This window comes from Nymphaea colorata, chromosome 7 (assembly GCF_008831285.2).
Source record: "Nymphaea colorata isolate Beijing-Zhang1983 chromosome 7, ASM883128v2, whole genome shotgun sequence".
NCBI lineage: Eukaryota > Viridiplantae > Streptophyta > Magnoliopsida > Nymphaeales > Nymphaeaceae > Nymphaea > Nymphaea colorata.
The window spans coordinates 17,176,386-17,204,109 of record NC_045144.1 but is presented as its reverse complement, the minus strand read 5'-3'; the positions used below and the strand labels follow the sequence as shown (position 1 = coordinate 17,204,109).

Sequence of the window (27,724 nt, the reverse complement as noted above, 5' to 3'; positions counted from 1 at the left end):
GACAAGGTATCTTGTAGGGGACGCCCTCCTGCAATCCAACTATTTAACGTCCTCCGCTTTACCATGTGGTCAAAACAACACACCCTTCGCCCAGATGATCAGCAGCCGAACCTTTCTCACCACCGAATTTGCTGCCAACACAAATTCCGACGCTAATTACGACTATGTTTTCTTTCTAATGAATAACAACCATGATTTTAGGCAACGGGCTTGATTTTCAAAAGTAAAAGATAAGGGATCCGGACTGCCATGGTTTTAAGACTGAAATCCCATTGTTCCTTTTAAGTGGCAAACTTATTCAAGAACATGCTTTACCTATATATATATATATATAACTTAGCTTAAATTGAAATTCATGCAAAGAAATGTTTATTATGCTTCTTGTTCGTATGCGACAGGATTCACAGGAAAGGTGTGCTGCGGCAAGCGAATGGGGAAAAGAATTTTACTAGTAGACGACTCCTGCCAAGAGATAAATAATAGAAGGAAAAAGGAGAAACGAAAGGGGCAAGTGGAGAGTGGGAGGAGCAACCCAAGTTGGTGAGAGGTCGAGAGAAGGTGGGGAAGAAAATCAACCAGAGCTTCCTTTCTTTTTTAATAGTCCTGTTAAAAAAAAAAAAAAAGGAAGAAGGGGAGTACGGTGAGGGCTCAGTGGGGACCGGCGCGACCTCCGGGGGCAGACTTACTGCATTTAACAACCCAGGCCTCACTCTTCCTTCCCATATGAGCTGTTGGGCTTCTTCTTCTTCACATAGAGTGTTATTGCTGCAGAAGTCTCCAGCCAACCGCTGGCGACACCCCCCACTTCCTAGTCCTTGCTGCACTATCATTCTCTGCTCTGTTCCTTTTCTTCCCAGGTGGCCGACCTTGAGGCCTCCGATGGCATATTCAGTCGGAATGAAGGCTCCCATAATCTCTGATCACTATCTCCGGCACGTCGAGTCCATGTCCGTCTTGCCATCCGGCGCAGGCAAAATCTCGCAGCTCAACGCAGTCGTCCTTGGGGAGTCGCTCGCTTCCGAGGAGAACGACCTCGTCTTCCCCAGTCCCCAGTTCACCAAAAACGCTCTCGTCTCCTCCCCGGAGCAGGTGGCGGTGACATGCTCTTTCTCTTTTTCTTATTTTTTTCTTCTTCCGGATGCTTATATCTTTCTTCTTCTGTCTCGCGTAGTTCGTGCGGCTTCCTTGATTTACTCTGTTTTTTTTTTTTTCATATAGTACATGGAAATGTACACGAGGTCGATCGAGGATCCGGCGGGCTTCTGGTTGGAGATCGCGTCAGAGTTCTACTGGAAGGTGAAGTGGGACAAGGAAGTCTTCTCGGAGAATCTGGATTGGCGCAAGGGAAAAGTAAATATCGAGGTGAGCAAGAGCATCGGACTGCGTGATCAGCTGCTGACATCTACTTGTGATCCGATCCTTCCTTTGTTTTTCCATGTCGTTTTGAATTTCAGAGTTACAAATTGAAATATACTGAGGTCCACTAATTTCTATATGTGAGCTAGCCTTTGACAGATATTTTCTTTTGCTGATGGTAAAGAAGCACAACTAAAGCCAGAAAATCTTTTCGTTTCTTTTTGGTTGTTTTTCCGCACCCAAGAAAGCAGCGTGCTAAGCATTGTCTGTATGATAGAATTTATTCATGGAAACAGATTTTAGACGGTTTTAGTTTGTCCAGATATCCTGCTCTTCTACTTCAGCATTTGTATGCTGGATGGTTTTATTTAAACGCATCAGGAAAAGCAGCTTAGAATAACGATGGATACAAATTTGAAAGCATAAATTGGAGAGTGAAGTTAAGAAAAAAAATTATCCAGCAATGGCATGACTTGTCAGTGGCCATTTTTTGGAAATTCTGGAACTGCAGGACACAAATTCAATGTATCAATTGTAAGTGCTATATGCCCCTTGCTTAGAATATGATACACCAGGCTCACGGTAAAAGTACTTTCTAACTGCATAGTTTATTCTAAAGCTGTTCCAAGTTATAGAACGATGTATCCAGTTTCGGGGCTTATGCTTAATGCCTGAAGTGTAGACTTGGATACAAAAACTTCTTCTCGAACTAACAAATATGAAGCTGATGTTACTTTTGTCCTTCTCGTTGACAGTGGTTCAAAGGAGGTAAAACAAACATATGCTACAATGCTTTGGATCGTCAGATTGAGTCAGGGAAAGGTGGCAATGTAGCATTGTTGTGGGAAGGAAACGACCCTGGCCAAGATGGGTCTATGACTTACAGTGAAATGCTGGAGAAGGTCTGCCAGGTAGGTCAATTTGTTCATTACTGAGAAACACTTTGTAATCCAGCTATGTTACTTATCAAGATCATCACAGTTTTCAATTTGAAATTCACATGTTTCCCAGTGCTCGTTCTTTCAATCTCATGTGCTTTCGTTTTATGTCAACAGCTCTCAAACTTCTTCAAGGATGTTGGTGTCAGGAAGGGAGATGCAGTAGTTATTTATTTGCCTATGCTTATGGAATTGCCAATAGCAATGTTGGCCTGTGCTCGCATTGGAGCTGTTCATTCAGTATGTCCCCGATCTTTATTTCAATGTCCACTATCATTTCAATAACCGATCTTCATATACTTGACCATATCCTAGGAACGGATTTCCACAGATTGATCCCAAACAAAGCTTGAGATAGTACACGGATGAATTACCTGCCAAGCTGACCTGATGAATTTATCTTACACAAGATGCTACTTTGACTGGATCCTTTTTGGACATTACATGTGCAGGACTTTAGCCTGCCTATTGATATATTTGGGACCAAAATCCAAGTCCATGTGTCCATAATGGTTCAAGTTGGGCAGACCAACTTACTTAATGGATCAGGTTATGGTGTACCCATTTCCCCTTTGTTGAAGCTCATTGGGTAATTCCAGTGTAGGACCTCCATTATTCTCTGGTCGGACCAGTTTTCTCTGAGAATTGAAAAACGATCTTTTTTAACTTGTCAATTTTAGTTATCTGTTGTGGTCTTAAACTGAGCTAATTTGGTTCAACTATGACATGAAAAACTGCATGTGGATCTGGTGATGCCAATGTCTGTCATGTTAGATTTGGACCTAATCCATTGGCTCTTTTGCTACTTGTTTAAAGCAAAATCTCCTTCACTTTTGGAAAGCTGAATGGTTGGTCCAGTGTTATCCGTATCGCACGATATAGGCCCGTATCATGCAATACGTATCGTATAGGTTTGAAAAACCTATATGATACGCCTACGATATACGATACACCTGTATATTGTAGGCGTATCAGTTGTATCCTGCGATATAAGGGCCGTATTGTATGATACGCCCGATACACCCCTGTATCGTACGATACGTGGATAAAATGATTTTTTGTGGTTTTTTACAAAAGAACCTCTCTCTTCCTCTTTCTAAACATGTCTAAAAGTTGTGAGAGAGGAAAGTTTTATTAGTTTTTCTACAAAAGTCACCCATTTATATGATAAATCATCGATTTAGAGGAGAACTTGCTCGTGGATAAGAAGGTTTACTCATGGCCCGTGCGGATGATGGACCTTGATTGATGATAATCATAATATATTATTTGTTGTAAACTTGTAATGTAATCTAAAACACTTTCTTAAATTTTAAAGTTGTAATGGATGTTTATTATGTTATTATGAATTTCTTATTTTTCATTTCTGAATGTGTTGTTAATATATTATGGCTTATGAATGATGTGATGAGTTATATATATATATATATATATATATAACACATTTTTTTCAATTTTTTTCTATTTTTTTAAAAATTTTATGAATTAAAAAATTAATTATGATACGTTAGGCTACGTTTACGATACATTACGATACAGTGTATCGGTCGGCCAGACCGTGCACGTTGCGATACGCCTTTTACAACATTGGGCTGGTCCAGATATCTTTTACACTTCAACATTTCCAAGCTGCCCTACAGCCCTTTTTCACCCAAAATTGTAGCATCTACATGTGCTTATCAATGTTCATTGCTTTTGCTCTGTAGGGACTGATTCTATATCGTTGGCTTTTTTCAGGTTGTATTTGCTGGATTTTCTGTGGAATCTCTTGCCCAAAGGATAATTGATTGCAAACCGAAAGTTGTGATAACCTGTAACGCTGTTCGTCGTGGCTCTAAAACCATATATCTGAAAGATATAGTTGATCATGCTCTTCAGGAATCAGCTAACAAAGGAGTATCTGTTGGTAAGTTACTTCAGAACTCACTACGGCTTCATGCAATAACGATTTCCTTCTGAAACATGATTATGATTATCAGAACTCTATGGTGCCAATCTGATGGTTCATTCATTTTTTCTGTCAAGCCTAGGTGCAAAATTTCCTTCTGATATTTTTTTGTTTGCTTTTAGGAGTTGATTGAAGTTGCTCTTTTTCTTGATTCTTTCTGTTTGTATTTATTCTATGTTCATTGTGGGTATTTTATTTTTTTCAGCTTGAATTTCTTACTAAAATTTGCTATTTTATGATTTCAGTCTTTTTCTGGATATCATACAATAAAATGGAAAAACTGGAAATACTATGACAGCTTTTGGAACAGATGGAAAATGATTAACCTTAAAAAATTTCAGTCCATTTTACTTGTGGTTTGAAGCCTTTTTCTAGAAACATGCATGTTTAGTGGAACTGATCAAACAAGTGCCACTTGATGAACTCACTGTGGGTGGAGCAGCTACTGCTGGATTAAAGCATCCAAATGTTTCTGTAGAGAATTGCTAAAATATGTATTATGGAAATATTAGACTTTGTTGAATCTACAGATTGTCTATTTTTTTTCCTTGATTGTATATCAAATTGAGCACTTAACTGACTCTGTCTTCATGAGCAGACATATGCTTGACTTATGAGAATCAATCTGCAATGACTAGAGATGCAACAAAATGGCACAAGGGAAGAGATATATGGTGGCAGGTCAGTTAAGTGTAGAAGGCTCTTCCTTCTCAGTCGATATTTTGTAGTTTGAGATGGGTGAAGTTCTCAACTATCCCAAGGAAATTATGCATGGTTCTTATTTTTTGAGATTTTCAAATATAAAAATAATTTGAGGGAAGCCCTATTTGCCTTTTTTCCACTTGCGATGAACTCAATGCACATGTGGCAGAGGATTTCTTTGGTTAAAGAAAATATAGAAAATAATTTATGATGTCCTTTCTTTGAAAGAACCACGATGGTTTGTGAAAAGATGGCCAGCCCTTTCTTTTCATAATCTTGGGTGCTTCTCTATGAAGTATGAACAAAAGCTTTGGCTACAACATATCATAAGATTTTCGCCAATACTCTAAAATCTTTGCAACATTTTTCATTTTTTTGTAGGACATCTATGATGTTAGACAATGCATTGAGCCACTTAATGAGTGGGTTATGAAATAGATAAAACAAATGCATATGTAAATTTATTCCCTGTTTATATCATAAGCTGGTCACTTGTCTTTCTTCTGTTCTAAACATGCACAGATTGCACAAACCTGTCTTATTATCTTCAAATTTCTCAGGTAAACTTAACAAAAGAGGTCTGCTATTCAGTGGGATTGGTGATCCCTGTGCTGTTTTTGGAAAAGTTCCATGAAAATGCATAATCATGAGCCATATAGTTCATGAAACCCCACTTGTGGAGTCTCGGCATGTCTTGCCATTGGACTCCTAGTATTCATAGTGAAACAGTGACCTTTTTATGGAAATTAGTTTCATGACTAGCATTTTCTTTACTTCCAAGTGAGTTCCAACTTGTTATGCTGGCATGCGTCTGCCAAAATCCGGAAACAAAATTACCTTCGATATTCTTTCTTGGCTTGTGAATTACTTTTGCATTTGGAATATAATATCTGTTTTTTGTCTTTTATTGTTTGTGCCAATTAAATTTCTTGGAAGGGCTAGTTGTAGCCATGAGTTTGATGTTTCATTTATTTCAAACTTAGTAAATTGGTTTTCTTTCAGGATAAAATTCCAGATTATGCAACTGAATGTTCAGTGGAGTGGGTTGACTCAGAGCATCCACTTTTTCTTTTATATACTAGTGGAAGCACTGGAAAGCCCAAGGTGAACTTTTACTGAATTTTGCTTCATCCTGTATCTAAAATTTTTTAGTGCTATGGCTAGAAAAATAAAAGTACAATAGAAATTTTTTTTAGTGCCATGGTTAGAAAAATAAAAGTACAAGAGAAACAAGTCATATACAGTGTGATCCCATAGTTTTGACATAGACACCATTCACTAGATGGTCCTCGCCACCTGCTTTTTTGGAAAGATCAGCCTCTCTAAGGCTTGGACCCTCATGATCATGTTGAATTGCCTGATCGCTGGATGGTGCATCATCCAGTAGCCTCTTTTGTAAAGCAGTTATAGGTGATCATCTTTTGTCCATTTTGTAGGGTGTTCTTCACACGACTGGAGGCTATATGATATATACTGCAACAACATTCAAATATGCATTTGACTACAAACCCACAGATATATACTGGTATGTAAACAATTGAAGTGCATTATAATACGTTTTAGCTTAACATTCATAACATAGTTCATAGCCGGATTTGATTATTTTTTTTCTACTTTCTCTGCAAACTTTTCATGTGAACGTGGCCGACTGCACTGGTGATGATATGGGATTTGACATGTTTGAGCCAACAATTTCTTCAAATTCGTAACTTGAGACTTACAAGCAAGAAATCGTCAGGTTTTTTATTATGACGGATTTTCTCAAGTATTACCTGAAAGTTTGATTTTCTTAAGAAAATCTAGGGAATTCATAATAGTTAAAAAATAACAAAATTTATGAAATTATGAGTTTTTTTTTTACTATTTTTTTCAGAGGTATTTATTAAAATTCAAAATAGTTAGATTTTTTTTAAAAAAAAATCTGGCATGCATATGTCACTCAATTTTGGTGATATTTTTCAATATCACAATAAGTTTTTTTTCTTCATATAGTTTGTTTTTGACGATATTCTGAGTCTCTGACAACAGTTTGAAATTATTACCGATATTTGTCACAATGAAACATAATAGTACCTGTCTCCATCTTTAGGTAGCATGGTGCTTCCCTTTCCAATATAAGTAGCCAAATATTTGACACAGTGAGCTATTTTTGGTGCCGAAAATGAGCTATATTTTCCAAGCTGTGGCATTCACTAAATGAACACCGAAGAACTTTTCTTAACTTATGATTTGATAACACACACTTCTATTTTATTTAGCTATTATTAGAAGAAAATTGACTGTTTTTGTTCTAGATAGTAGCTTGTTGTGGTCCAGATGCTTGATTGACCCTCAACAGTTCTTAATGTACCTTATGGTGTTTCTAGTTAGCATTTTCTGGATGCTGAAAATGCAATCTGATCAAACTTTGATTCTCTTTCAGGTGCACTGCTGATTGTGGTTGGATCACTGGACACAGCTACGTCACATATGGTCCTTTGTTGAATGGGGCTACTGTAGTTCTGTTTGAAGGGGTAACATATACAAACTTTTCTATTTTCATAAGTTAAACATCTATTATGTATTGCATGGAGAGTCAATCAAGTTCTTCTATTCGTAACAGAAATACAGAATACTTTGTTCGTTTTAGCGGAGCTGTTATTCAACGGTACTTTGTTACTCATACGAACCATCGTTGCTTGTAATGTGCTCGGAAAGCTAGGTGCTTTTGTAAACACATGCAGAAAAAAGAAAGGCGTCTGAGTGATGAAATGTAAAACTAAGAAAAATCCATAAAGCATAAAAGTAGATATAATAAGAGCCCTTGCACTACTTTTGAAAGTACAAAGAAACTGTTAAAAAATTTGGTAACAAATGACGCAAAATAGAAAATTATGCGCTTCAAGAGTAGTATGAGAATTCTCTTTTCAAAATTATTATTAAACTTTTACAAGCTAGAAAAGTATTACAATATACTTTTTCTATTACAATATACTCCCATTGGCATCAGCTAGTCTCAGATGATCACGGTAGTCCGAAGATATTGTTAAGGTTGGATGGTATGATAGAAAGCAAGTTTTCAACAACTTGAAGACTAAATGTATTTTTCGCTTTTCTTTTCAATTTGAAAACCTTTTTCATGCAACTGACATATGATTCACTAGAATTGATCGTAGGTCTCTCCAAGCTTATCTATACAGATCCCCTGTTGCTTCCCACTATATTAGTGGAAACTGGAAACCTCAGAATCTGACAGTACTACTAATCTTGAAAATATATTACTATTGCCTCCTGTATTATTTGGAAGAGAATATATAATGAATAAATAGAGGGAAACTTATAATTTGATTGGCGATGATTGTGTTCCAAGTGGGCAGGACATGACTGTTCTTCTCCCAAAACAAGGGCTGACAACTGCTTCTGCTTATCTGATTTCCAGAAAAACTTTTACAACTGTTTTCTTAAAGTTTTAGTAGTCTATAAAACTGAGATGAAGGGTCATTCAGCTGTATGAAAATCTAAGCATCCAAAAGCAGATAAACACATGCATATCTATAGTACTAAACGAGTAAATATTTTCATGTTTGTGTGAGGTGGATTACATGAAAAGAACATGGTACATACAAATCCAAGTGGTGAAAAATGATGTTCATTTTTTATGTGATTCCTTATCTTTCTTTTATTTTTAACAGTATAAATAATAGAATGTGCAAATTGTACATAGGTCAACATCGACAACAATTTTCATGGTTGCATTATATATATAGATTACTGAATGATGTACCTAATAATTTTACTTTGTAGCCTCAAAGTATTACTTTTCTGATGTTTGGCCTATAACTTTACTCATTCCTTTGACTTAGTGCACTTAATCTGCAGGCACCAAATTATCCACATGCAGGACGCTGTTGGGAAATTGTTGATAAGTATAAGGTGACGATATTCTACACCGCCCCCACTCTTGTGAGGTCCCTTATGCGGGAAGGTGATGAGGCAAGTGACAATTTAGACTGTTTCCTGTCCTCTGTGTGATTATGTTAGAGTCTCCGTATATGGTTCAGCTTTATCACTCAATTCTCTGTACTTTCATGTTTTTCTCTTATTGCTTTACTGAAATTGATGAGATTGTGGATGGAATCTGCATTCTGGAGGAGATCTTATTGTTGCCGAGTTAGCAAAATATATTAATTGAGTTGCAAATTTCAAAATGCATAGTTCTTGGTTGTCCCCCCATCTGCCACCTCCAAAAAGAAATTCATAGGCATAGTCGCCTATAATGTCTTTACATGCTTATTAAATATCTTTTTGTTTATGATGCCTGCATCAAGGGCAAAAGCACTTTTTCTACATTTTATACCAACTGCTGTTTTAGCTTTTCTATTGGAGAAAGTAGCCCATTGTCAAATTAACTGGGACAGCAAACTTATGTTTGCTTAACTTGCAGTTTGTTAATCGCTATTCACGAAAATCCTTGAGAGTTCTTGGAAGTGTTGGAGAACCGATTAATCCAAGTGCATGGAGGTATATTTGTTTGCCTGTCCATTTTTAAATGGACATATTTTTTTGTGCTTCTATTTTTTGGTCTTGCTAAGTACTTCTTGGTTTTATGCTTCAGATGGTTTTTTAATATTGTTGGAAATGCACGCTGTCCAATATCAGATACATGGTGGCAAACAGAAACGGGTGGCTTTATGGTAATCTAGTCATCTCATGGTTGTTATCAAAATGTTGTATAAATCATAGTTTATAATCTTTATAATGCTAAGTTTACACTTTATTGGAACTCCTTGAGAAAAAAACATTCGGAAGATTTTGCTTTTTTTTTTTTTGGTCAAAATTAGTAATACTTCTCCTTGGGAATGAATCAATATCTCTCAACATAGTAGGAGTTTTGAGTGCTTAGCAGCTGCATTGACAATAACAACCTGAACCGACAGGCGACAGTTGCTTTTTGCCCTTGGCAAGTTCAAGTACCAATGTGGATTTGTGAGTTACTTAATACCAAATGCATAGTGTTCCTTATTTATGCCAAAGGCTCTTTCGTCTGTTCTGCTTCAATTTAGTTTTTCATTTTATCAACTTATCCATGGCAATGCCTGCTAATTCGTGAACCAATAGTGGAGTTCCTAAACATCTTAGGTTGAAGAAAATGGGTGAACTTGTTAATTTGCAAACATATTGGTGAACATGAACAAGCTTGCTGAGCTGTTCTTATTTTGAATGCTAATGAGGATATTTCTAGTGAATTTTACAAGTAGCATATTCTTTAATAATATCATATTGGTTGCAAGTCTTGAAAGGTTATGTTAGAGGTTACTGAGATATTTTAACTTTAAAAGATCAGAAGTCTTTAATTATAAATCTACATTTTGCTGCCCTGCAGATTTTGCCTTTGCCTGGTGCATGGCCTCAAAAGCCAGGTTCTGCAACATTTCCCTTTTTTGGTGTACAGGTAAGATGGATTTTTTTTCATCGAAAGTGCTTTAAAAGGTATACTATTATTTTTATGTGCTTTATAAAATGATGCTTGAACAATGATGCAGCCTGTCATAGTGGATGAGAAAGGGAATGAAATTGAAGGTGAATGCAGTGGTTACTTGTGTGTGAAAAGCTCATGGCCTGGTGCTTTCAGAACTTTATATGGTGACCATGACAGATATGAAACAACCTACTTTAAGCCCTTCCCTGGCTATTATTTCACAGGCGATGGTTGTAGTAGGTAATTCATTGTGCTAGCCTAGTCACTCTTTCAGGCACCTGCCACTGTTGTGTGTGCTCTAAAATTAACTCCCCCACCCTTCACCACCTCCCCCCCCCTTCCCTTTTTTTTTTTGTAATTGGCAGTGAGATTCACAGGTGCACATTTTTTGAATCCTGTACATGACTTCTACCATATGATTTCTTGTAGGGACAAGGATGGCTACTATTGGCTGACTGGAAGGGTAGATGATGTGATTAACGTGAGGTGGAGTTCTTGCTTCTCATTCTCATTCGTCTATTGAGAAAATTTGGTTAACTTGTTCCTGTTCTTCATGTAAACGTATCCAATTCCATCCTATCTTTCTCTTGTATGCAGTGGACACCGTATTGGCACCGCAGAAGTAGAATCTGCTCTTGTTTCGCACCCACAATGTGCAGAAGCTGCTGTCGTTGGAGTGGAGCATGAAGTATTTCCAAACCAAAGTTTAAGCTTGCTATAACCCATTCCTTGGTTTGCCTAGGCTTATCTTGTTTTCCCTTTTTACTTTCTTTCAGGTCAAAGGACAGGGTTTATATGCTTTTGTTACCTTAGTGGATGGTGTTCCATACAGTGAAGAGCTTCAGAAAAGTCTGATAATGACTGTTCGAAATCAGGTCTTACATTTTTTTATTCATTACTTGTTTCTGTTACAATGAACTCGTAACTAGTAAATGCATGCATGGAAGGGACCATGGATGAAATAGTAGGGTCTCAGCCCTCTGCCACCTAGAAAAGTGATTACTTGATTTTCTTTTTGTTTTTATGTGGGTTTTCTGCCATTTGTTGACTCTACGGTAGTCTATTAGGGTATGTGATTTTCAATATACTCAGCTGAACTAAACCTACCACGTTTGTGGTCCTAGATTGCAAAAAAATGTGATGCATCTGAATGAAGATAAAAACACATGAATGTATGGTCATGCAGCCTAGCTGCATAAGATGCATCCTTATTTTGACGATATGTTGATCACAGATTGGAGCATTTGCTGCACCGGACAAAATACATTGGGCCCCAGGTCTACCAAAGACACGTAGTGGAAAGATCATGAGAAGGGTTCTGAGAAAGATAGCTTCAAGGCAGTTCGATGAACTTGGCGACACCAGCACACTTGCTGACCCAGGCATTGTAAAGCAGTTGATTGCACTGGCCGACTGTTGAGTCGGCGCTGTGCCTTTTCCATATTTTCTTATTAATTCTCGGATGATAATCGGGTTGTACTACGTGGTGTATTTGCTTTCTTTAATGAAAAGCGGGGAAACAATGGTCAATTTCGTGGTTGACGGCATTGTGTTCCCTTCGGATTTACTATTCACGAGCTGAACCTGCTCGATATGCAAGGCGTTTGATCACAGTTCAGATGAATATAGCAAACGCCTGGACAACTATGAATCAATGGGCTTCGCTCAAAAGATTCTTTACATCCTTCAGTTAGTTGCACAATTTCACAGGTGAACCTCTTGATGGAGAAGGTAAGAGACTTTGTCATTGCTCCGGACAAGAGACTTTCCTTCAAAACCATACCAGGGTATGTAAACAGGGAAAATTTTCACGGCTTCGGAATGGAATGTCAGATCTTGGCGGTTGATTAGGGAAAATTTTATTCCATGCTTCAGTTCATTAGTTCGGATTCTCATGGCAGAACCCAAAAGCCATGAAATTGTGGACACATTATATATTGAAGGTGAATCGGATTGGAATGTCAGATCTTGGCGGTTGATTAGGGAAAATTTTATTCCATGCTTCAGTTCATCAGTTCGGATTTTCACGGCAGAACCCAAAAGCCATAAAATTGTGGACACATTATATATTGAAGGTGACATTTTGCAGGTGCGACTGAAAGCAAGTGGTGTATGAAAGCAATATCTTAGCATCTGAGACCATGTGAATCCAACATAGAAATCGCGGAAGCATCTACCTTGTGCATCTTTCTAGAAAAGGCTGGCAAAACTGGAATGTGGATGGTAGCGAAAACATTTACTAAATGTAGGACAATCTACTTGATGCGAACCGTGACTTTTTCTTCTTTTGCTTTGGCCATATTATTCATGACTTCGCCAGATAAGATGGCGTGAAAGAAAGTAGCATTCTCAAGAAGCAGCATCTCCAGAGAATGGCGAAATTGGAGGAGCAATAAAGCTGCCATCGTGCTTTTACCTCTCCCTTTGTTTCCAGGACCGTCGTCAAGAAAACAACCAAGCCGATGAGGAAATAGTTCTTTTCCTTGCAGTTCCACCCCCTTTAGCATCTTTCCCACTCCCTCGGCCTGGGTGTGGTTTCGTCTTCGATGTTCAAACAAACAAAGAAGAAAAAAAAAAGGTCACCTTCAGCGGCTTTATACCTTCTTTTACATCCAACTTGTCTGCTTGCGATCACGGAGTGCCATTTGATTTCATTAGCGGGAGGAAATATCCAAAGCAAAATGAAACAGTCATTCACTGCAAAACCCTTTCCCCCGGTAAGCATGTTCTCAGATAAGCAAGAATTGAGAGAACTTGGAAGAAAACTTGAATAACCAATTCTTGAAGCAGAATCGCCAATCCCGAGTTATGGAGAAGCAGGAGAAGTATAGCTCCCGATATCATTAGATTCCATGATTGTTAGTTGAACTGTGTATGGGCTCCTCAACCATTAATATAAAAAGCAAGGAACACTAAAATGAGAAAGATGACGAACGGCCTAACCAATGGTTAGTGAGAAATAACGAACAACTCCAGCACAAGCAATGATGGTTTACAATACAAAGAAAGGTGGCTCCATTACAACCGAAGACAGCTATGGTTGAATTCAAGTGGACGCTCTTCAGCCGGTGCAGAAATGATGAGTATCCCACAAGGAAGTCGAGCTGGCCTAAATTAACATTGGTGGGCACACGAAGGCGCACGACATGAAGACAGGTTTTTAACAGTCAAAAGGGCCTCAATTCTCAAAGAAAGACCGAAAAGTGGAAGAAGGAGGGGATGAGGGAGACAAGTTTTCAGTGATTTCTACGAACTAATGTAAATGCACAAGTTTTCAGTGATTTCTTTCTTTTTTTGGGGGGGGTTTCGTTTTTACTTTTTCCAGTTCAACAATTACATGTGAAGGAAAAGCAACAAAATGTAAAATTAGAGGTGAAGAAGAAGGTCGCAGCCGGTGCAAAAATTTCTGCTTTCATTTTCCAGTTGTCCAATATCTCTGTTGGAAATCCATCTAAATACCATTCTCTTGATCACCGATAGGGTTGTTAAGGGCAGCAACTCTCAATATATCTGGCATGATTTCGTTCAGTATCTACTGAAATGAGAGTGAAGGAAATGAGAAGGTATTGCTCGTTTACTTTGCACCATGTGTTGTCTCTGCATGTGGAACTGCATGATGTGTCTATGGTTATGGCTTTCCTAAGTGAGTAGAAGTTTAAGTTGAAGGCCTCTGCATTCTTAAAAAATGGCTCGTTCTGTTTCGAGTATTAACAAATTGTTTTATTAGTTTCGTGACACTCATCGGACAAATGGATCACGAAAACTTTCCCCTCGAATAGCATTTGGCAAGAAAAAAAAATTAATAGTGAAGCACACGCAAACGAAAAAATTACGGATGGCTCTAGGCGAGTAATATTCGATCAGATACCCATGTTGTCTCATCCCATTCTCAAGCACTAAGGATCAGAAGAGAACCATATTTTAACGCATCATTATTGTCTGACTGGCTGAGCAGAAAAGTTCACCTTGTGCAACTTCGAAGAAGACCTGCCAACTGTCGAAGTTATAAAAAGAAATGAAGAAAAATAAAATGAAATTGCCTCACTCTTCTATTCCTTCTCAGAAGCACTAGTATAAAGATACGATCAATTCCGTTGCAAGGAACGATGGTTCTCTCCCTCATCTCTATTTGAATAATCGAACAAAGAGAGGGAAGGAAAGAGCAGGTAGGTATGGTATCGTAATTGGAAAAGGGTTCCCGGAGTTTGAAAGGAAAGCCACGTGAAAGTTTGCTTCCAAAGACCCCGTCCCATCTCTCAACCCTTTTGTTTTGTTTTTTTTTTTTCGCTTTTCCTTTTTCCACTGGTTGCATTCTGCAGTTCATCACTTTTGAGTTCAACGTTATGGAAAACTATGCCTCCATGCCAGCAAGATTTAACTGGCAAAAGTTAAGCAAGGGAAGCTTCGAACAAGGACGTACCTGACCACTAATGTTCCTTTCTTCCGGTGAAATCATGCAGGGGCAAGAACCTATAAGTCACGATGGTTAACGTCGACCGGAGTACCCCTGCTGGCTGCTGCGAACCACGTACGAGAGACACTACAGCCGACTGGGCGGGGATTTGAGGTAGCCAACGCTGTATCATTAATTAATTAGGCGAACAAAATGGTGGAGCAGAAGGATTGGGTTGTCGACATGGCGGCAAAACTCCAAAGCTACGACCCTGTCCAAGAGTCCATAGCATGGAAGAGCCGGTCGATCTACAAGGTGCCTTCCAACCTGATCAATCTGACCAAGACGAATGCCTACACTCCGGAAATGGTGTCGTTCGGTCCTTATCACCACGGCAGACCACAACTGATGCCCATGGAAGAGCACAAGCAGAGGGCGCTTTTCCACTTTCTCAGGAGGACCTCCATAACCCTGGAGGCCGTCGTCGATTGCATAAAGCAGGTGGAGCAGCAGCTCGTGAACCACTACGACGAGCCGCCGGCAGTGGCCGGCCCCAGCTCCTTCGCGAAGATGATGGTTATCGACGGCTGCTTCATGCTGGAGATCCTGCGGATGAGGAAGGGGACGGGGGACTATTCCCCCAGCGACCCCATCTTCAGCAGCCACGGCATGCTGTATGCACTGCCCTACATCAAGCGCGACATGCTGATGCTGGAGAACCAGATCCCACTCCTGGTGCTCGACAGGTTGGTGGCCGTGGAGACGGGCAAGCCGAGGTCGGAGGAGGGGCACGTGCACAGGCTGGTGACGGACTTCTTTTCGCTGCGGCCCCTGAGCCGGGGAGGCGGGGAGGGGCTGCACGTGTTGGAGGTATTCAGGAGGGGGCTGATAGAAGGGAGGCCGGCGGGGCTGCCGCATCCTCCGTCGGAGGAGCCGGAGCTGATCGTGCGGAGCGCAGTCGAGCTGTACGAGGCGGGGATACGGTTCAAGAAGAGCAAGACGAGGAGCCTGAGAGACATCGACTTCAAGCACGGGGTGCTGCGGCTGCCGCGGATCACGGTGGACGACACGGCGGAGTCGATGCTGCTGAACCTGATGGCGTACGAGCGGATGCACGTGGGGGCGGGGAACGAGGTGAGCTCCTACGTCTCGTTCATGGACACGCTCATCGACTCCGCCAAGGACGTGGCGATGCTGCAGTCGAAGGGGATCATACTGAACGCGCTGGGGAGCGACAAGGCGGTGGCCAAGCTGTTCAACGAGCTGTCCAGGGAGGTGACCATCGACCCTTCCTCCAAGCTGGGGGAGGTGCATCGCAGGCTGGGCAGGTACTCCACCCAGAAGCACAACATGTGGCGGGCAAACCTCATCCACACCTACTTCAGGAACCCCTGGGCCATCCTATCCCTCGTTGCCGCCGTCGTCCTTCTCGCCCTCACCATCGCCCAGACCGTCTACTCCGCACTCGGTTACTACCACGATTTGAAGAAGTAAATCTCCCCCTCCCCACTCCCTTCCCATCAACTTCCTTCTGCTCGACGTGATCACAACCTCGCCCCTTCCTTCCTTCTGCAACGCACTCCTGCACGTTCATTTGCCGTGTCACTCTTAATTCCTTTTCCCTTTTCCTTCTTTTGTTCGGATTTCAGATGGCGTGCCATGTTTGGCTTTTGCTTTCCTTGGATATTGCCCAGGTGTGGAGATTTCTGGTCTAGTCTATCAGAGTGTCGACCCAAGTCGCTGGTCGTCGCTTGTCAAAGTTTTCTTTTTTTTCATCCTTACAGGTTTACCTAATTTACATATTTGATGAACCCTATACACACTGCGACATGTACACAAATGAAATATACCATCAAGCAACATTCATCAAATGAACAGACAGATTCATCTGCTATTTCTCTTTCTTCATTTCTTCCTTCCTCTGGTTTTTCTTTTCAGCTCCTCTTGCAATCGCATTAATTTTTGCCCATAAACTTCAGACCAGTCTTTACCATCAATGGAGAGAGAGAGAGAGAGATTAGAGTTTTGAATTTCTCTCCTTTAAAAAATTTTAAAATGTAATTAATCCTGGTGAAATGATTTGATAAATTTTATTCGATCGTTTCCCCAAGAAAAAAAATGTATACATCCCGAATCCACCGCTGCTTTCATGCACGGCCTCCTTAGCTGACTCTTGAGGTTGAAGGCATTGGTTTGGAAAGAGAAGTTAGAAAAGAGTTTGAAAGGGAAGTTAAAAACAAATGGGATGAGGCTCTTTACGGGAGATTTTATGGGCACATTTGTTTGCACATTTGCACTTGTTGAACATTTCATGATTTCAATTAGCGAGATGAAGGTTTACTACGGAAAATGCGCTGCTCTATCTGCTTTCATCGAGAAATGGCGAACGTCCTTTTGACGGGTGATACATGAGACAGCATCTAAAAACAGCAACAGCGCGGAGGAATGAATTGGAGATGAAGGTTTACTACGAAAATGCGCTGCTCTATCTGCATGATTTACTTCTTTCTCTGACCCAACCTTTTTTCCCAAGGCATTCCGAAGTTCTCGCCGAATGGCAGCAAGGGCATACATGATACAACCGCTCATCACGAGTTGTAAGGAAACAGAATGAGGCCCATTCACAAGAACCAGAATCTTTAGTAGACGTCATTCTTCGGCTACGTGTATTTACAAGATCAAAAAGTTGCATCGAACATCTTAAATGATAGAGAAGCTAGTAAATGAAACTCAAGTATTTACATAAGAGAGAGAGAGAGAGAGAGAGAGAGAGAGAGAGCACGGACTATGATGTCCAACCCAAGAAGTTTATTGCCGAAGCTGGTCGCCATTCTGCCAGCAGGACAGTAGTTCAGCTGGTCGCCGTTCTTCCTGTGGGAAATCAGTCCTTGTGCAAAGAATTAGATGTGCATTTCTGTACGGTGTGATACTTTAGACGGCAGACTCCAAGCACGTCACGGCATGGAGCAGCAAAAGCCATCCTTCATAGAGCCTAGTTACAATAGTTCTCTCTTGCCAGTCTAACTTCGGAGCCCAACCAACTTGAACTGGAAAAAATTAAAAAACAGCAAAAAGGAATTCATACAATTGCTGCGCCACTTCCGGACCAACTACAAACTCCATCTCTCATGTGAGAGCGAGAGAGAGAGAGAGGGAGGAAAATTTGCTTAAACTAAAATCCATAGATGAGAAGGCAGAGACTCACAATGTTGTTTTCGGGGCTTTTCCAGTAGAATCCCTGAAGTACAATTGGAACTACGTTGCAGGCTACCAAAATGTATATAGTCAGAGCATTCACCCCCATCCACTCAGCCAATTTTGTTGAACGTCTGTAGCTATACACATCAACCTTCAAGGCAACAAAGAATGAAAAAAAAAACATGTGAATCCATTTATACCTCACATAGATGGAGAAAAGAACCATCAGATGCATCGTCAGTTATTCTAGTACAGGAAAAAGGTGCAGGATACCGTAGCTAGTCTGGAAAGGGCAGAAATATAACTGACCATTACATATACACCAGTGAACGCAATCCCAGCAACACCAGCAGTGACACACATATAACTGAATGAGTAAAGAGCTTTGTTCAGATACATTCCTGCAATCAGAAAATATAAGGTCTCATATCCAATTTAAAAGATGGCAGAGCCATCATTAGGACAGTAGAATAACGAACAAAGACTGCCAACGAAAATACTTACCAGAGAGATCCATGGAAAAGCCAACCAAGACAAAGAATAATGATGGCATCATCCACTGCAAAATCCTTTCCTTATGATCCTATAGGTTCAAAAGATTATGATCAATGAGAAGACTGAATGGAGATCTACTAACCAATTGTAAAGAATAGTGTAGAGGACAACTCTAAATATTTTGCAGATCAAAATCACTTTCACAGACCAAACAGGGAGGAACCATAAAATCAGGAACTCTGATTCTGTACAGCCTTATAATGGAAACAAAAAAGAAAAAGGCTACAAGAAGTACAACAAAGCCACATTCGAGAAGGCCAGTGGAAGTATTAGCAGGCAATTTTGAATTATTACCTTAAAATGAACAAGAACATGACCAAAATGCAAACCAATTATGCACGTCACAATTGCCATAACTGAACTGTACAAGAAAACAAAGCACAATATAGTTAGACAAGGAATATTCGATAGTCCAACACATTTACAAGCACATGCCTGAGATCAAGTAACAAGGGACAACTGTGCTCAGTCAACAGTATCAAGATTAAAGTATGAGAATATCTGTACAAAGTCAAACAAAAAGGTGTATAAATGGCTAAAGCCATTTTATGGGGTGCAGAATGAAGAATAATCCTGCACCATGGACCAATATTCGAAATAGGGACATGAATATTATCACAATCATGAACATGCAAGTGCTATCTTTCATTTACTATTGTAGCCTTTCATCTTCATTCATTTTCTCACTTAGAATTGATACCCCTATCTCAAACAATGCTGAAACAACACATTTCAAGATTCACATATTCATGTTATCACCAGAGATAATGGTAACTCGGTAACCTTAGGAGTCCTTCTGGATCAAAAGGTGCCTGACACCACGAAGGTGCATTGGGAGGCAGCGGACCATAATCAGGGGAAAGCATGCTGCATTCCTGAAACTCAATTAAATCAAGGACAAAAATGTCACTGTCAAACTTAAGATGATTAAGACAAATGGATACAAGACAAATTTTGACTTCCTATCATGGACTCAAGCCCGTAAGATGATGCCACCAAGAATAAAATTTACCAGTGTAAAAGAGAACTATGTACTTTAAGCAAAACAATGCAAGAAACTTAACATTGATTGTAGAGGAGAAATGTGCTTATCATTAGAAGTCAAAATTCTAAAACAATTTAGAAATAAGAATTGCGGCAAAGCATGGTTGCGAAAAAAACAATACTTATATGAACATTCAGTGGCACCATGTTAATGGAAACATGCCATACCTTTGAGCGTTTATATATTGGCCTTGTATAAAGATGGTTTATGCCTAAAATTGTACGATCAATCATTCCAACAGCATTACAAGCAGGTCCAGTATCACCCCTTACTCCACATTTCACCTGAACACAGACCAGCTCTTTTCCGATTAGAAACCCATAAGTCAAGAGAAGGATAAAGTCACAAAATTCAGTTACGCGCTGATGACTAACATTCAGTAGACAGGCATGCCAAGTGACATCAAATGCACAAAATGAAACTCCATAAGAACTTACAGAGTAAGTCTTCATGGTTGGAGAAGCTCCATCAATCAGTATCTGAAACTCCCAATCAGGTACATACAGACCATACAACAATACCACGTATATGATAGATATCATAAGAGCCAGCAACCTGTAAAATAGAAATTGTGAATTAAATAGGGATGAACATAAAATAAGTGTGCTATAATGATCAATAAAATGTGATTGTGAAAGACAGTCAACATCTACAGATAATTTTGACTTTAGAACCAGAATTAGTTGTTGATGTCAGTGAGTACTCCCTCCAGAAGAGCAACCAAATTAAAGAAATGGGACCTGTACCAGGAAGACTCATGGTACTCGATCAATGTTACATGGTTAGATGAAATTAAAGACAGTTGAACTTGCACACAAAAGTGCACCATTCATCATGTCCAATAAAAGGAGATATTTTCAAACTTCATCATGCAAGAAAACACCAAAAGAATGATTTGTTTAATGTGCAAGTACATAATTCTTACATAAACATTTTTACTTTTATGTTGCATCAAATTTTTCTAGTATAAGTGTTGTGTTTCCTCCATTCCAGATTCCAAAGGCCATGCTCCAGAACCCCCACAAAGGCCACATTGACGCCCAAAAAAAATGTCAATCAGTCAAACTTCATAAATTCAATTCTCAACAAGCTAGGTCTTTTGTCCTTTTCAAAGAACGAGCCTTCATATGCCCACTTAGGATGGAAGCACAAGATGCCAGTAAGCATAGGGAAAGTGGTAACTCTGCACAAAGAATGGGAGAAGCATAGAAAGATATCACAAGCAAAGCACTCACTAACCATGGTTATTGCTCAGTCAACACCATTCACTAAACTTGTTCATTCAATAACATTGATAAATTCATTAACCTAATGTGGTACTGCATAGAAGCATAGAAAAACATCAGAAAAGTACCTACACACACAAGTTGGAAATAGATTCCTTCCATGAAGTTTGCATGTTGTAGATTCCAAAAACAAAAAAAAAAGATATGCATAAAACCAAAAACAATGCATGGGAACAAACCATTGTAGCCGATATTTCTTCAACAAAGAGAATCCACTGATCACATCCTGATTATCTTTCAGCCAAATTTCACAAATTGCTGCCACTAAATAAGCTATTGCTATCCGCTGAAACAAGAAAAAAAAACTCTGTAGGTTACTGTATGGAAGCCATTTCTCTTTCTATTAGCATTCATAAACATATGCCTACATGTAAATGCTAGTTCCTCAAAAGCAAAGCATGAAAATTTGGAATTCTGTTGCCACTGACAAGTGACTAGAGCAGGTTATGATACCAATTTCCAAGACAGGATGTGAAGCCATGGTTCCTTACAGAGTACAGAGTTTTACTTCATTCCAATGTACTTCCCAATAAAATAGCCCATCATTCGAGCTGAAAATGAAGCCCATGTGTAACCTGGCTAAGTGGTTATGCACCTTTTGTAAGGAACACACACCCAAGATTTACCTATCCGGACCCTTCTGTCTTCTTTTCTTTGAAGTCCAACAAGGGTTAAGTGCGTTTCAGCTTGAGCAAGGTCTTCAGCAGAGCTGCTAAAAGTTCAGCTCAAAAAACAGACAGAAACCTAGCTTCCCAATGTAGAACAAGTTGTCCCTTTCGATTTGTCGTGTGGTTAGAGAGAGAGAGAGAGAGTACAAACAGCAAAATCTTCACCAGAGCTGCTAAAAGTTCAATTCAAAAAACTAAGAGACAGAAACCTAATTTCCCAATATAGAACAGTAAGGTCGTCCCTTTCGATGTGTTGTGTGGTCTGAGAGAGAGAGAGAGAGAGAGAAAGAGTACAAACCCAGCAAGACCTGTCTGCCAACTTTCTAATGCATTGTTCACAACTTTTACCCAGATATATTGACCACTAGATAGTTCATTTAAGACAGTCTACTTTTCTATTATAGTCAAATATAATAGGCTTTAGATTCTCATCAAGAATGTGTAGCTGACAAGTGACAACTTGATATGAAGAGTACTCTCAACAGAAAAAGACAAAACTATCATAGGCCATACCTGAAGGATTCCCATCCAACGGATGTGTGCTATATCAACTCCATAAGACAAATCAAAAACACGATGAATGTAACCCCCTATAACAGAAAATCAGTAAAATGGATTAAGAAAGTAACTTAAGCAAGAAAACAAGATATGCAAACCAATAACCATGAACGTCAATGGCGTTTGATAATTGCAACTGGTAACGTAATAGAAAAACAGAAACAATGCATCAAATGTTTGAGGTAAGAACCAGCAAAATATCACAAGTCATATGTACCTTGGAGAATAAGACCCAATGCCAGTAGCTTGACTGCTCGAACTACAGCCTTTTTAGTTGCAAGAGCATTATTTGAAAGCCTCTGTGGATGAAAAGCACAATCCCAAGGTGCCAAGAATTAGGTCATCAAAAGAAATCTAATCATAGTGTTATTCAAACTGCAGAGATAGCCTAAGCCTTATAACAAAGAGAACATCGGGCAACTGAAAGATAGCTTAAGACTTTTTGCTAAGAAGATGCTCCGATAAGATCCCAAAGTTTAGGTAACGCATATTCACACAGTAGCAGTACCAAGCGAGGTTCGTACAGCATGTGAGTGATACAGATTGGTAATGTTCCTAAAAATCCAAATAACAGATTTACTCCAAGATAATAGTGAAAGTTGGGCAGATGTGAAGTGCCAGTATCTTACACTAGGTTATCAAGAATCATGTGCTAGTTCATCATCACAGTGTTTCAGGCTCATTCTTAAACTTTCAGAAAAATCGTCCAGATACTGATAGCACCTTTTGAAACTTTGCCACAAACATGTGGATCAGAATGAAAGGGAATGCAATTACAGGACACTACTTTTCAGTCCTCAGATCAAAGGCATACCTTGTATGTCAAGCCAAGAGAAACCCCAACTATGAAGAGGAAAAATGGCATGACAAAATCAGCAAGGGTCACACCATTCCATGGGGAATGATTAATTGCAGGAAAGATACCACCAGCATGATCCACAAGTATCATGAGCTGCAGAAATAGGCAATGTATATCCATAAAAAAATCAATCATCGAAGCACAATTGCATAATTAATATGATAACATTCGCGACCATCATTTTCATGATTAGGGGTCAATGTTGTAACTTTCGTGATGAAATGGAGTCATAGGAGCCTCGAAGGCATGTTGAAGAAGATTGTAAACGATGAACCGGGGAAAAGCGAAGCGATTGGCTGGTTTTACTAATGCCTCTTCAAATTAAAATTATTTGATGAGTTCTCGTATTCTATTATCTCTATCAATACATTACATACAGAGTAGAGCATGTATCAAATTATTGATCTAGTATACATCAGCCGTCTGAATATATCTATGGGTAGCATAATTTGTTAAAATCATTTATAGCTTTAATAAATTAAAGTTATGGCCTTGAAGGTATCATAAGTTCCAATAACAGAACAATTAATTCAATGACTTCATAATTTATAATGTACGAAAGATGGTTGCAAAATTTTATCGTACTCAACACTGACACGAGTTAAGTTGTTACATCAATTACTCGCACTACTAAAGCAAGTTCAACACTTGAAATTTCGGATGAATCAGCGGTTCAGCAGTCCCTTCGCCACCAGTGGACTCGCGCGCACAAGTCACAACAGAAGGCCGTCCATTGATGAAGGAAGACACGTGAGCTTTACCAGGATTTTTTAGAGCTTAAGGTGAGACCTTAAGCTCCCGCTTTTTCCAGGTAAACATCCACTATTCAGTTATTCCCCGCCATCAGAGGCAGTGAGAAAGGGAAAAGACAAGGGAAGCTTTCACAGGTGAAAGAGTTGGTAATTCGTGACAGTAACAAAATGAAATAAGGAATTTTTACGAGAATTTTTTTTCAACAAAGCCTCCCCACCTACGAACGGTAGCGCAACCCCATGGCCTAAGAGACGGATAGGTCGTGCTTCAGTCGGTGCAGCGATAACGACCGATAGTCAATGTCGACCACACACTATCATTTATGATCGACTGGCTATACCTTTTCTTTACACTACTCCATACAAAAGACCATGTGGATGTAGGTAGTCGCGTGAATGGAGTCGCCAGGTCCTCGTTTCCCGGTGCACCGACGCATCACATGTTTGCCCTTCTCCCCCAAACTTGGGTATGTAAGTATCACAACGAGGAAAAAGATCTCAAGTTCCATGTGAAAAAGCGGGCAACTACAACGCGTTAAAATTGTTGGTGGACGGACGAGCGTCAGATTGGCGCGAGAACACAATTCAATGTGTCGGACTTTGGACAGAAAGAAACCAAAAAGCTCTGAAGATTGTTAAGGGAAAGAAAAAAGTCTTGGATAAAAGCTTATTGGGTTTGCCACCATAGGAGTTGTACGGTGGAGCTCGCATTAACTTCCCCGCAAGAAAAGAAGGCCGCCATCGATCGAGCTGGCCTAGGCCTCCCACACATGAGCTCTTCCTAAATACATAAAATAGAACAAAATTCAAAATGTAAAAAAAGTCAGGTGCAAAACAAAATTTGAAAAAAAGAGAAAGAAAAGTGGAAATCAGCAACAGTGCGGCGGAACCGGCGACCTGACGACGAACATAAAAAAGTTGAAAGAAGCCTGCTTGACCAGGCAGGAGCAGAGAGCGATAGAGTCAGCAGAATTGAGTGCACTTCAAGTTTAAAGCCCCTGTTGCTGCTGCTGCTGTTTCGTTTTCCAAATGATGATATCACCTTCGTTAAGGGGCCCGCATCCCAGATGCCGGCCATTACTCCAGATCTGAAGTGGCCGGCGGAACCGTGGGTGTCTTGTCAGCGATGCAGCTGAACGACCAGACTATGCATCGCTTTGTCGGAGACGCACTCCAAGACCTTCTTTCGACCGTATAATCATACATCGGGGATTATTAAAAATCGGTATCGGAGTCGTATCTTCCTCTTAAATAAGTATGACGAAGCGCATCAATGCATTTTATGACGAATGGGAAGTCCTAGTAGAAATGTTAAAGAAAGGAGGACGGCGCCGGCTGCATGCGATTCATTTGGCCGAGAAAAGCAACTTGGGCAATACACATTCCAAGGGACCTTCTACTGGACCCTGCATCATTTCTGCGTAGGGTTGCTGTATTTAACAACGGGGTGGTCGGCCTGAACAAAAGATAAAATGTGAAGAGGAAAAGGACAACGCCAGTTACAGCGTTGACCATTTGGCTCAATCGGCGGGGTGACCAAACACCACTAAAGACGGGTATGACTCCAATAAAAAGGAAACTCGTATTGTTTCCTAGTAGAACGATCGTAACGCTAACTGTCGATAATTAGTCTAATCATTCCTGAAAATAATAGGTAAGTTTGGACAATTTCCTGACGCCTCTTTCGCACTCTCTCTCTCTCTCTAAGCTCCAAAAGCAAATGCCTGCCACCACCGCCAGAAGACTGGCTTACCGTTCACGTCACTAACATTTGTTAAGAGGTTGGCTGATGAGATCAACTAAGAACGATCCTTTTCCGACTCTCCAGGTGTGATACAAAACGTTTGCCGCGTCATCTAAGGGCACTATAAGCTTCGCCGGTCGACCAGGTCCTACGCAACCGCCCTCGCCAAAACAACAAACTTCCCTTTGCTTCGAGCTCATATGACGCAGATTCGGCTTAAAGATAGGAAACCCAGTCAGCCACTGTTGCGAATTCTTTCATACAATCTTTAGTGAAAAGGCTAGGCGATATGTCAGGCCGAGTTGAAGGGACCCTCCCTAACATGGAGAGGAAGTTCGGTTTTGACTCCTTGGCTCGGTTGAGGGAAAAGCGTGATGACACAATCTTCAACAGCGACAGGTCTGGCGGACCGACGGCGGGGGAGGGCATGCTTGGCGGGTCCAACAGACATGGCCCTGTGGAATATCTCTGTTCTCCTCGTGATCGAGAAGGTGGCGGTTACTGGCCAGCGCAAGGGATGTGGCACAAAATACCAAAACCCCGCTAGTATGCCGATTATCATCGTACGTAATCACATAGCCCGGGTGCTTTAGCTGCACCCTTTATTCAAAAGAGAAGGCGACGGACGGGGGGCGGTCGTCCGTCTCTCTTCCTAGTTACGTTTTTGAAGGAAAAAGTCGTCTCCACCCACGTCAGTTGCGCTGCTTTTTGGCCGCAAAGATGAGGACGGTGATGACGATGAACACACTGTTGGCGCATCAAAGAGGAGATGAAGTTACCCTTCCAGTTATGTACAAATAAGGGTAAGACATTGTTGTCATGGGACCAACACCAAACCCCCACCTTGGAAAAGCGCCACAGAGAGAGAGAGAGAACGCGCATCCAGAAAAACGAGAACGAAGAACGATGGGAGATCCAACCAAAGCCGTTTAAAGCAGGACAGATATCGAATAAGACAGAGGCATGTAAGCATAATCACCCGTGCCGTTTAGAATCATGAAGGACAATTTGCACGCTACCACAAAAACAAACGTCACTCTGTCCGGGAAAGGAATGAGAAACGAAAAAAGAAGAAAAGGAAAATGGCATCGTTTTCTAGTCCTATTCTTTTTCCCTGTTACTTTGAGGCTCGCGCGTGCGGGTGTGCGTGTGTGTGTGTGTGTGTGTGTGATTGGGAGATGCTGCAATGGATAGAGAGGAAACGTACCGCGACGGTGATGCCACGGAAGACATCGAGAGAAACCAACCGCCGGCCGGTGGAATCACCCTTCGTCACGAGAGCGTCCCTGGGTTGAACATCATTCATCGTCGTCCCCGACTCCAAGTCCTGCTTCCTTGTCAATCCTTCCTCCTCCATCTTCCGGTATCCGCTCTTGGCGTCGTAGACGCCGTTTTCTTCCCCCTTTATGAGCTCGTACGCACCCATTTTTGTCCCTCTTTGTATCTCTCACTCCCCCCCTCTCTCTCTCTCTACACTGCTGGAAAGGAAGGAGACACAGTGTAGAAGAAGAGATGGAGGGCTTGTCGGTCCGTCAAAGGGCAATGCGGATCGCAGAGAATTCAGAGAATGGAGAGATCCTGGAGAAGGGCGCTCGCCCAAATGGAAGATTGAAAGGCAGGAGCGAAGAGGTGAGTGATAAAGAAGAAAGGAGGAGGGACGAGAAGAAGAAGAAGAAGAAGAAGAATACCTCTTCCAGACTCTCCGCCGAGGGAGTCGTCCCTCTGAAGAATCCGGAGAGGTTTCGTCGACAACACGAATTCCAGGGAGTGGAAGAAGATAAAAGCTCTACCTCCTCCTCTTTTCGATGCGGAAATCAAAATTCAGAAATCCCCCCTTCCCCTCCCCTCTGGCTTTCCGTCTCTACGTGCTTCTTTCTTATATACGGAGGGAGGGAGGGAGGGAAGGGTTCCGGGGGCGGGGACTTCATGGGATCCACTCCGATTACGTCGGGGGGGGGGGGTGGGGGGTAGGGTAGAAAAGGGAAAAAACAAAAGACAAAAAACTTCTCCTTAAGAACCCAACAACTCAGCTAATTCCCGTTTCCTACTCAGTATTTATCTACGCCTTTTCTTTTCCCTCAAGCACATTTGTTGTCCCGTTTGGTTGATGATTGAGACTACCAAAAATGCCCTTCGTTGGTTTCCTTTCCGCTTAGGGTCGCGCCCCTTCCCTAACATTGCTTTTCAGTTTATCAAATCGCCGTGACCGTGATGATCCCCTGGAGTTTGGATCGGCTTTCCAATATCCAACTAATTGGTTAGGA

General features: G+C 40.7%; 3 protein-coding genes across 7 annotated transcripts; 2 read left to right on the top strand and 1 right to left on the bottom strand.

Moving 5' to 3' along the window:
• Positions 1-535: 535 nt before the first annotated feature.
• Positions 536-11,976, top strand: LOC116257751 (acetyl-coenzyme A synthetase, chloroplastic/glyoxysomal-like). Its single transcript, XM_031634723.2, has 18 exons — positions 536-1,089; positions 1,219-1,362; positions 2,112-2,267; positions 2,412-2,534; positions 4,032-4,200; positions 4,841-4,923; positions 5,947-6,048; positions 6,381-6,469; positions 7,367-7,457; positions 8,803-8,916; positions 9,368-9,444; positions 9,539-9,617; positions 10,307-10,375; positions 10,467-10,642; positions 10,832-10,888; positions 11,000-11,090; positions 11,179-11,277; positions 11,637-11,976. Exons 1-18 carry the CDS (start codon positions 724-726, stop codon positions 11,820-11,822), a joined length of 2,271 nt encoding a protein of 756 aa, XP_031490583.1. The 5' UTR covers positions 536-723; the 3' UTR covers positions 11,823-11,976.
• Positions 11,977-14,247: 2,271 nt separating this feature from the next.
• Positions 14,248-16,846, top strand: LOC116257756 (UPF0481 protein At3g47200-like). Its single transcript, XM_031634729.2, has one exon. The coding sequence runs from the start codon at positions 15,009-15,011 to the stop codon at positions 16,287-16,289; it is 1,281 nt and encodes a 426-aa protein (XP_031490589.1). The 5' UTR covers positions 14,248-15,008; the 3' UTR covers positions 16,290-16,846.
• A 587-nt stretch (positions 16,847-17,433) lies between these two features.
• On the bottom strand, positions 17,434-27,372 carry LOC116257755 (uncharacterized). 5 transcript variants are annotated; one of them, XM_050078605.1, is made up of 14 exons: positions 27,251-27,372; positions 26,668-27,038; positions 22,920-23,057; positions 22,323-22,404; positions 22,061-22,137; positions 21,059-21,165; positions 20,031-20,148; positions 19,761-19,877; positions 19,332-19,423; positions 18,843-18,909; positions 18,498-18,576; positions 18,303-18,394; positions 18,001-18,144; positions 17,434-17,842 (listed from the first exon to the last, which is right to left on the bottom strand). In XM_050078605.1, the coding sequence occupies exons 2-14, from the start codon at positions 26,884-26,886 to the stop codon at positions 17,816-17,818; spliced, it is 1,359 nt and encodes a 452-aa protein (XP_049934562.1). In that variant the 5' UTR covers positions 26,887-27,038; positions 27,251-27,372; the 3' UTR covers positions 17,434-17,815. The 5 variants fall into 5 exon arrangements, with proteins under 5 accessions (XP_049934562.1, XP_031490587.1, XP_049934563.1 ...); XM_031634727.2 differs by having other exon boundaries at positions 27,149-27,346; XM_050078606.1 differs by lacking the exons at positions 26,668-27,038; positions 27,251-27,372 and adding exons at positions 24,058-24,497; positions 24,614-25,223.
• Positions 27,373-27,724: the final 352 nt, after the last annotated feature.